Here is a 10,119-nt window from a genome sequence, read left to right as displayed (position 1 = left end):
TGACACCACTGTACAAAATTTGTTAAGGCATTACCGTGATCCTTCTGATGTTCCAGCGAAACAGTCAACAATGCAGTATCATCAGAAGAAGCTATTTTCCTCCCTATTTCTGCAGCTTTCAGGGTACATGATAAACACCAATCCAAATTATTTTTACCTTCAGAAGAGAGATCAAGATTTGGTAGCTTCAAATGTCTTTCCAAAAATTTATTATTTTTAAAATATTGAAAGGTATTTTAAAACTGCGTTTGAAAGGCATCGTGTAGAAGAGTTGTGTCGTGGATTCCACGGTATGTTTAGTCTTGCAGCGCACGAAAGATATTAAATATTAACGAATTAATTTGTATACTTTTTCTTGTAGTTTTGTTTAAAATATATTTTAATTCTTTCACAGTTATCTTGAATGTTAAGAACTGAACTATAACATTCGTCTCTAGCATCGTACATATAACGTCCAATCATGTACACACTCAGTTCTTTATTCCACCAGAAATAACATACGAAAACAAATAAAAATAACGTTTCATTGATTGAAATGATCCGATTAAAACAAAAATCGAAAAAAAAATCAGAACGATATGTTAGGGATTTTTGTTGTCAATCTCCAGTGGCAATTTTCTTTCTAATTCCATGCACTCTAGAATCTGCGTTGTTCTTCTAGTCCAGCGTGCCTATTTCTCCATCAGGTCTCACAGACTGGAATACTCCAGCTTTCTTCATCCGCTCAAAGTCAGCTTTGGCATCGTAGGACTTGTAAAAATCTAAATATTTCTGCTTTCTCTTCTCAGCAAAGAGGAACTTCCAGCCCACTGCCATGGAGATGCAGAAGGCAAATGCCGCCGTTGCGTTGATCTGCGACAGATGGAAATGATAGCAGTCTTAAAACATTTGCATGAAGAGAAGTTTCTGGCATGAGAAGAATGATGATAATCAAGAGGAGGAGTTAGCATGAATGCCTATAATGATGATATGCAAAACTAATATTTCCTTTCTCTATCCACCACTGGGTTCCGACCCAATATTGATAAACCTTCTCCAGCTCACATGCATTAAACCAACTCATTTAGTCAATGGTGGCGAGAAGAATTCGACCGACTGGCAGTTTTCCTCCTTTGAAATATGTTTTTATTAGAAAAAAAAAGACGAAACACTGTTGTGAAGTGTTGCAAATTATGCTTCTGATGAGATCTGGTTCCATCGACCAAGGACTTGTATTGCAGGTAAACAGAATGTGTGTGAGTTTATTGATATAATAAGCTGTGACCTTTCCGACGATACATATGATCCTTGTCAAATATAAAGTTACTGAATGTTCCCACACGATGATGACTTGAGAACGAACGGATCTCCGCCATCTCAGTTGTAGAACTAAGGTTCAGTCATTACCAGGGATAGCCAAGGCGAAGTCAATCGATTTTCATCGATGCTTCTTTAGAGGCAGGGGAGGCAAACACGTCTGCACTAACCCACAGACGGCCAACAGGGACTGGAAAGGGCAAGGGAAGACTATTGACATTTCTCTCTTCCTCTCTCTCTCACTCACACACACAAGCATATTTATCCCGACAATTGAAAAGAAAATCTGTTCACGATATGCCAATGGGTCCACGGAGATGAAAAGCAGACACTAGAGTGGTAGTCACGTCCGTCCACTTTTCGCCAGGCATGTGTTCTCTCTCTTTTACTCACTACTCACGCACGTACGCACACACGCGTGTTTGTGCAGATTACACACCTTGAGTCGACTTGCCAGTAGACCTCGGAGCTGGGGCTTTGGCAAGGTACCTGTCTGTGCCATTCTGTCTGAGCAGCGATTCCCTAAAAATAGAAGAAAGTATGTTAAAAATGCAAGGGGATGGTAAGCAACTACTTAGCGTGGATTTATTTATTCAACCTCCTTTACCTCTCGATGTGCTTCAGTTTTAGAAAGAAATAAACTAATAAATGCACTGTATCTTTTACCATCATTAATTTTCTGGTTGTTTAGAAAAAAAAAAAACAAGCGCAATGATACAGCTGGTAGGACATATCAGGTCCAACATGTGAACAGCATCACAAAGGGCTGTGATGTAGAAGAGATTTTTTTTTTAATTTAAAAAGTGTTTCTATAATTAAGTCCAGTAAGGAACGGTGGAAATCGGAGCATCCAAAATTAATGGAACAGCTAGCCCAGACCCTGTAAGCAGAGGTTTTAACAAGAGTCTTTAAATCTAGAGACTGCGCCGAAGTCTGATGACCTCTGAACCCAGAGCTGTATCATTCTTACGGTTTACCACTGCGCTCCCGAGGAATGCGAAGGAAGAAGGCTAATGAGGTCACCGCGGGTCAGGACTGTTTTAGTTACACTCACCAGCTCCTTTACAAAACTCGCCGTTAATGAAGTCGCGTAAAGTCTTCCACTAGGAAAGCCATTCGTGCAAAGATGAGATAAATTAACACAACTTATTCAGCTATACTAATGGCTATAGTCACTTCAAGCGTTGGTCCTAGTAACTGTCCCTTTGTTGCTTTTGAATATCTCGTTGTCTTATACAGTGGTGTCGTATTGCCTACGCTGATTACACGCGAACACCTGCTTGGACAGGAGTCAAACGGATTCTTGGCAGAACAGTTCATTAACACCACTATAAAAACTCACCCATGTACAACATTTAAAAAAAAAAAATAGCTGGATGTATATGTCTGAACAGAATGCAAACGTGTAAGAAAGCCACGTGCCTCTCTACTGCCGCTTCAGAAGCAATACCACTCTCCTTTGTATGTTTACTGCCTTCTGTAGCTATTTGAGTGCTCTTTAGCACTGGTGCTGAAAATGAAACAGCTGCTTCTTACTGCTTGATTTCTTTCTTTAACGACCATCAGAGAGACAGGATATGGATACATATAAAGGGACTCCCGCATCTTTATTTTTATTTATGCATTTTATCTTTGTCCTGTTTGAGAAAATCTCCCTCTCTCAGCTTCTGCTTACCTCTTGTGCCTACTTCAAAAAAATTTTTTTTTTTGTTTTACACCTGCTCCTTGTCATGTTGTAATTTATCATATTTCTCCCTTTTAGGAGGAGGGCTAGGCGTAAACATAACATGTTTTCCTTACCCTCTCACTTTTGTAAATAACACATTTTCTTTTACCTTCCCTTTTCTCCCACCCCCGTCACCTTTCCATCCCCTATTCCTCCGTGAACTAATTTTTTCGAGTTCCTTCAGGGAGCGGAAATGTCAGCACACCATCTCTTGCGTAGGTGTGACAGCACAGCACGAAGTGTACAGTGAGGTAAATACAGCTACAGCAGTCTGTAACGAATGGAGCTTCACCAGGCATCTCCTTTCCCCTCACTAAACACCAGAGAGGATCTGCTATGTGTCAGCAAACTCCCAACCTTCGTGGTCTCTCACCTTTACATCCGCTCGCCTTCTGCTATAGAGGTAACCACACCACCAACCGAACGTGCTTCTAGTGATGGACTGAGTCAGTAAAAGAAGCACTTGAAACGCGAAGGCATGTTAAAATGCAGTTCCCTAAAATATTTTGAATTAAGAGTCTTGTAAATACTTTAACTCAGGTCAATGAATACGATTGGGTCATAACCAAAACGTGATTTTTTTTTTCGAAAATAGCTTATCTACAATAGTTTATAAACTGACGTTCTCGTGTTTGTGTTTCTGTGTAATCTCATGGGAGGATGCACAGGCCCTATACTGCCGACCTTAAAAACAGCGTTAAACGGGCGTGAGGGGGAATGATAAGAAAACGAGCAAAGCAAGTAGACATGTAAAAACATAGCTACAAGAGATGTGATTGTGGACTTACAAATATGTAGTGTTCGTACACATTTGCGCGCGAGTTGTGCTTATGTGTGTGTGTGTCCACAATAATGTGTAATCAGCCTGGACTTATAAAGGACGAGAATTTTTTTCTAATTCGATCAAATGCAGGTCCATCAATTTGACTTTCTTGCACTTCATGTTGCTATGATAATAGGATTTTCGAATCAATACACTGAATGTTTTTTTGTACACAATTCACTTTCATCGATTTGTCTGCATCCTTCCCCTCCACTCTCTCTCAGAACAAATCGTCTTTTTAATCTTTGAACACCGCGATACGGCTCTTGTTGCTGACACGGTATAAAATACCCTGATATCCCGCCCTACCTTATCTCAGCACACAGAACTCAGCACGTAGGCAGACAATGTACGTGGAACACAGAGAACAGCGCAACAGCTATGTGTTTCTAGAAGGTAGGTCGCTATTGTCACGTTAACCCCAGCCCCTGCGAGGGCACCTTCAAGGAGATACGCTGCTGTAATTTTATTATTAGACAACACGCTGACCTATTTTATGCCACTTTAATAGAATATTGTTTTTCTTCTTTTAAACTCCGGCGTTCTTTTCTCCTTGTGAATGTGGAAGAAGAGACAGAAGAACTAGACGGTTTGTCTAGACTAATGCGGTCTGACACAGTCTAGCAAACAAAAACACAATAGAATGCAGATTGGGTCCCTATCCGTGCACCCGAGCTTTCAACATATTCATTTCCTAAAAAAAATTTTGGGAGGGTGGAAAAAGCTGGTGCGGGGAATGGTTTCGGAATGGGAAAGCGAAATACAGAAAACGGCAATAATTCGAAAGACATTTCATGATCTCAGTAACAAAAGCATACACTGAAGAAATAATTAATTTTTTTTTTTATCAACATGTACAGGAGTGGGATTTTTGTTCTGAAGTATGATTACATGAAAAGTATAAACAGCCCACATTATCCAGCAGTTGCTAGTGCAGCAGTGCATCAGGACGAAAAAAATCGAGTCCAGAAAGGAGAACAAGCAACGGTTATTATTATTTATGTCACATTCGATATACCAACATCATGGCCGAAAGGGTTTGAAAACCACTAAAAGGGGTCATCCAATGTGGAGACGTACATGCAAATACTGTCAAGGATCCCGGATGTATACCTAACTGAGCAATAAATTGTTTCTTAAAATATTTTCTAAAATAGTGTTTAAAAAACTGTAGACTTTTCGAAAATGTCAGTCACTTCAAGGAAAGTTTAACTACGTCATTGAAGTGCACCACCTGCAGCTGTTTCACTGAATGTCAGGCATCCATGTTGACACTGATCGTACACACAACACCTGCACCGTATTAGGTAAGCATGTGCAACACCGGCCACAGGGTTTAGAATCCGGTTTGTTTGGTTAACAGTCCGCAGGGTCTTGTGTGTCGTAAACGTGTCTCAAAACGGATCATGACTAGACAGTCGTACGACAGATAACTCCGTAAATATTGTAGCTGTTTGAGATTTTACCTCTTCCTTCCTTTGTTTATCTCCTTTTTGACTTCTTAAGTAAACACAATTTCCTTTAAATTTTTGAAGTACTATACGTTTGTCTGTATAGTCAATTGTGTGTGTGTGCTGAAGTACCAGTTGGCAGTTGACACAAGAGACAGCGAGGCAGTAAGGGGTCTGTGTGCGTGTGCCTGTGTGAGTGCGTGCATGCGTGTATGTTTATGTGTGTTTATGAATATTTTATTTGGGGAAAATAGGAGATGTCAAGCTGTGTATAAAACATGTCCCTAGGCCTCAATAGTTGTTATGACAGATGAGATAGCAGGCACTGAAAAGCGCAAGTGTGCGACAAAACGCGCCACGCGAACATTACAGAGAGATAACGGCAAGGCCTGCTAAAACTTGCTCGGCAACTAGCACATGGCTTATCAGACACACCTCAGTAGTGACATCGCCGATAAAAAAGAAAAGCTTTAAGCAGTGGCAGTTTTAAACTGTGCAACAACTCTGCTACATGTATCTGTAAATACAGCGACATGTATTGATACGAGTTGTCCTAATGAAACCGTATATGTATACATACATCATACGACTTCATTAAAACTGTGAGTTCTGAGTGATTTAACTCTAAAAAATATTAATAATAATATCAGAAACATGAGATAGGTGCAGAAATTGATGGTGATTGTTGGCCATGAGACAACTATGTCTTGAGGTTATCAAGCAATCGCAGCCTTTGTCCCTGTCCTAACGCTCACTGCACCCTGTGGACAGGAGTGGAACACGTGAATGTCTTGCTATGCGAAAGACTGATTTGCATTTTACCCTGTTTTCAGGGTCATTGACTCAGACAAGTTCAGCCTGTCGATCCTGCCCTAGGAAACAACACCGCCAAGGATCAATACAGTGAACGGCTGACTGCGTGAGGGGTGACCTGAGGACAGATCTGTTGGGTGGCTACCCTACCTACCTATCATAAATCGTGTTTGTGTGTGTGAGAGTGAGAGAGACGTAATCTGAGTAAACCCGCGTGCCAAAGTAAGGAAGAATAATAACAGTAATTATAGACAGACGAAATGGCAGGAAAGCGGTACAGATGGACAATTCTACTGACACACTCGTGAGACATGTGAAGGACTATAAGAAAATATTTGACGAACTATAACCGTCCTGTTCGCCCAACACACACTACATCCTACAGGCTATACAATATTACAAGGAAGTAAGTCAACATTTTTATTGCTGCAATACTACCAGCAAGGAGTCATCGTAACGAGCCTACGTGACTTTTTGCAGTCTGTATGACCTCTTTCCCCTCATCTCTCTCTCACACACAGAGAACAAAGAGAGTCACAAAAAACCTTTCTAAGCACCACTGAATGAGTAGATACAACTCGCAACTGGTCTACCATGTCTAAAGTACTAAAGTAATAACACATTTCACTTTTCATGAAGAACAGTTAAGTCTAATTCTTATGTTAATTTAAAAGTCGACGAATCCACTTGTCAGACGTTTTTTCGTCAAACGGAAAAGGCGGGCAAATCATTTTCATTAATTAAATCAGGTAGTAACATTATCCCCACACCAAAACATATCATCAAGTAATGGCATTTCCTCTCGTCGGCACAGTTATCGATTCTCCGATGGCTGAAAGTCGCTACTACAATAACACGATCAAGGAAAGAAGCTCCGTGCTCACTCACTCCAAAAATGAAGCCAGTTGCACAAACAGAGGACACCCCGATAACACCCAAAGGAAAAATAAAATAACAAGATTAAAGCTGGCCTCACCTGAGAGTATTTCTTCTCCTGTTTTGCTTTGTTTGGGTTGTTTGTTCTCCCCTAATTTGACACAACCCTAATGAGGCAGTGAGTATCCCGGTGTTGAGACAGTACCGCCTACACAGTACTTCCTCTTACAGCCTGCGTGCGACCCGCTCAAGGTGACTGTACAGCCGACAGCGGGGAAGGTCGAAACGGGCGCGCCACTTCGACCAATCAGGATTTAGCATCGCAGAACGGAATCCTGCTTCAAGCTGCGCCGCTGTGTGCGGTTCGATACCAACACGTGCATAGGATCACGCATGCGGGGAGGCGAGGTCCCGTTTGCAAGCGAACAATTTTTTTTTTTTTTTTGCACTCTTATTTTGTTGCTGAGCCCTACAGATCGATTCTCGCTTGCTTGCACGTGAGTGTGTTGCGCTGTATGTCGATGACTGTAGGAACAGTACAGGGAAAGACTTGCACAGATAATGATAAATTTCCGGTACAGGATCTTCCCATCCAACCTAAAAATAGCTTTCGTCATTGCTATAAAGTATAAAGGATAATCAAAAGCGAATCCGATTGTGAAAGGATCATGCAATTAAGTGTGAACTAATTATCTTGGTGAACAATTTAATTCAGCATCAAGCCTGCTTGCAGTCAGTGACAGGCAATGGCCGTAGTTGAGGACTGGACACCCAAGGCTACAACAGTACAGCTTGAGACAAATGGGGTCACGAGCAGCCCGCTATTAATTATCTTGCGAGCAGTGGCTGCAACTTGTCCCTCAAGGATTGCTGCTTTTCTGCACTTCTTCTTTAAGGAAGGGGAAGACTGTCAAACTGAACATCATTTTATCATGTTAGATCGAGGATTAATATAAGTTTGTCCTGTACCTCCACGTCCCAAAAAGCAAGCAAATAAACGAAGAGAAACGGCGTTTTGCTGTTGAACCACCACTTCATCATCCCTTCTTCTTGGAAAATTGTCACGGACCAGTCCGTGCCTCCCGTGGTTTTTTCAGACTATTTAACCTTTTCCCGGTCCTTTTCGTTAGGGGAAAACTGCGTTCTGTTCTAGGGCTGGAAGAAAGAACACCATTAATCAGTTATAATGTGCGTAACACGCTGACACTCAGTAAAAATAGTGTTCACTAAGAATAGGCATTCGAAAATAATTTAAAACAAACGAAATGTATCTTCGTATTTAAATCAGCTCTGTAAAGAGGAAAACTAATCGTTACGAATTTAATCCCTCCATTCAAAACATGCTCGGGTACATTAGCGTCACTAATCACAGATACGCCCGGTACTGTGGTGGGTGTCACGGGGTCTCGCATTCCTTACACTCGCCTCGTCTGGCTGGGCTGTTTGTTTGTTATTTTAAATGTTTTTCTTGTATTCATTTCTGTGTTAATAACTGACATGTATAACTGTACAGCCAATTCATGTCGATTACAAATGAAAAAGTACATGGCAGTGTTATAAAACATAAACCCACAACCTTAAAACAAATAAAAATGCAGGCAAAAAATCACTCAACAGTTACGCCAAAGACATGCTAATAAACAGGCCTGGATAATGGTGCACATGCTCATGTGCCTAGCACTCTAGCTTGTTCTCCTTGATTTACTTTACGATCGTCCCTCAGTTGTTTACTCAACTGTTTACTCAAGCACAGGATCAACCCCCTTGCCCACATAATGTTTATGACTATTTTTATCATGCGCATGCGTAGTTGACTTCCCGTAAGCAGACCGACGCCATGATACATATATAAACGGTTTGCTGTGCTACGCAAACGCTGCATAAGAACAAGTAGGACAGACTACCAGCCAAAGGTCGTATCGCACCGTCGAATGCTAATCTTCATCGTTCAATTCTTACAAATAGACATTGACACAGACTCAATTATCTTGAGATACTTAGGTGGGGTGACGCCTTAGTAGTACGCAAAGAGTGAAAGGCACAATTAAAACATGTTATTCTTTTTTAACGGTATGTTCCGTGGCTTGCAAACGGATTATATATGAATAAACTTCTTTTGGAGTAGAGGAGAGAGGCAGATAGAAAGAAAAATAAAGTTCGTAAAAACAGAGACAGAAAAAGTGTATTCACTAGCGATAAAACGCGAACATTAAATGGACGTGTGACCGTTACAAATAACAAAGGGTGTGCTTATATTATTCCGTGCATTTGTTTCGAAGAAATCCAAAACCAGAAGAGTCTACAGGTTTCACAAAACTGACATCATTGTCATCGCCTGAAATATATAACCAATAGTTATACATACATCGTTATATGGTTGAAAAGAAAAGTCAAAATGTAGAGAATACAAAAACAGTGTCAAGGTACGCTACTCGTCGTGAGTGGACCAAAAGCAGTAGTTAGCTCCCTTATGTGATATGTCCGTCGCAAGTGCAGACATGGTTCAGAAAGCGTTGCTAGGAGGATTTAAAGCGTTAATTGTTGACAAACACTTCCCTGAGGACTAAGCATTTCGATCAGAAAATCTCTAATGTACGCCATAACCATTTCTTCATAAAGAGTCCGGTAGAGAGGAGTGGAGAACAAAAGTTTGTAAGATTTTAGCAACACCAAATCGACGATATAAAATCTTCAATCGCAAAAACAAACGCAGAAGAATACAACGGAGCAACATCGGTTGAAGACTATGTCATATACTTTAAATGACAAAAACTTGCAAATTGTCCATTAATAAAACTGGAGAAAATAAAAAAGATATGCAAAAATTAGACTGCTACGGAGAAACATACCAATTAGCTATAGCCTCCAGCAGCTTGTAGTGGCTTTGACCGAACAACGACCATCATCGGAAATGACCGAATGCAGAAGTAACTGCGTAAAACGATGTATAGCAGCAGCTTATGCAGGTCAGGGAGGTTGCCTGGCACAAAAAAAGCTATTTATAGCTGAGTTCACAAGCTGCTTAAGCTGGGTTAAGTACATTGAGCAAATGAATGTGTAAACATCTCAACTCTTAGTGGTCCATACGTAGGTCGGATCACCGAGAAACGGTCCAGGAGGGCTATAAAAGAATT

At 40.8% G+C, this 10,119-nt stretch overlaps 1 protein-coding gene across 2 annotated transcripts; it reads right to left on the bottom strand.

Moving 5' to 3' along the window:
- Nucleotides 1-458: 458 nt before the first annotated feature.
- Nucleotides 459-9,901, bottom strand: LOC112553705 (cytochrome c oxidase subunit 6C-like). 2 transcript variants are annotated; one of them, XM_025221099.1, is made up of 3 exons: nt 9,835-9,901; nt 1,736-1,818; nt 459-852 (listed from the first exon to the last, which is right to left on the bottom strand). In XM_025221099.1, the coding sequence occupies exons 2-3, from the start codon at nt 1,796-1,798 to the stop codon at nt 658-660; spliced, it is 258 nt and encodes an 85-aa protein (XP_025076884.1). In that variant the 5' UTR covers nt 1,799-1,818; nt 9,835-9,901; the 3' UTR covers nt 459-657. The 2 variants fall into 2 exon arrangements, with proteins under 2 accessions (XP_025076884.1, XP_025076883.1); XM_025221098.1 differs by lacking the exon at nt 9,835-9,901 and adding an exon at nt 7,086-7,251.
- Nucleotides 9,902-10,119: the final 218 nt, after the last annotated feature.

The sequence above is a fragment of the Pomacea canaliculata genome, linkage group LG13 (genome assembly GCF_003073045.1).
Source record: "Pomacea canaliculata isolate SZHN2017 linkage group LG13, ASM307304v1, whole genome shotgun sequence".
In the NCBI taxonomy this organism is placed as follows: Eukaryota; Metazoa; Mollusca; class Gastropoda; order Architaenioglossa; family Ampullariidae; genus Pomacea; species Pomacea canaliculata.
This window is presented reverse-complemented; position numbering and strand designations above follow the sequence as displayed.

What these genes read in the sequence shown, in the direction of transcription:
- LOC112553705 (XM_025221099.1), bottom strand. Translation starts at nt 1,798, where the DNA reads ATGGCACAGACAGGTACCTTGCCAAAGCCCCAGCTCCGAGGTCTACTG. An exon ending in TACTGGCAAGTCGACTCAAG is followed by an intron (nt 853 to 1,735) that starts GTGTGTAATCTG and finishes CATCTGTCGCAG; the next exon opens with ATCAACGCAACGGCGGCATT.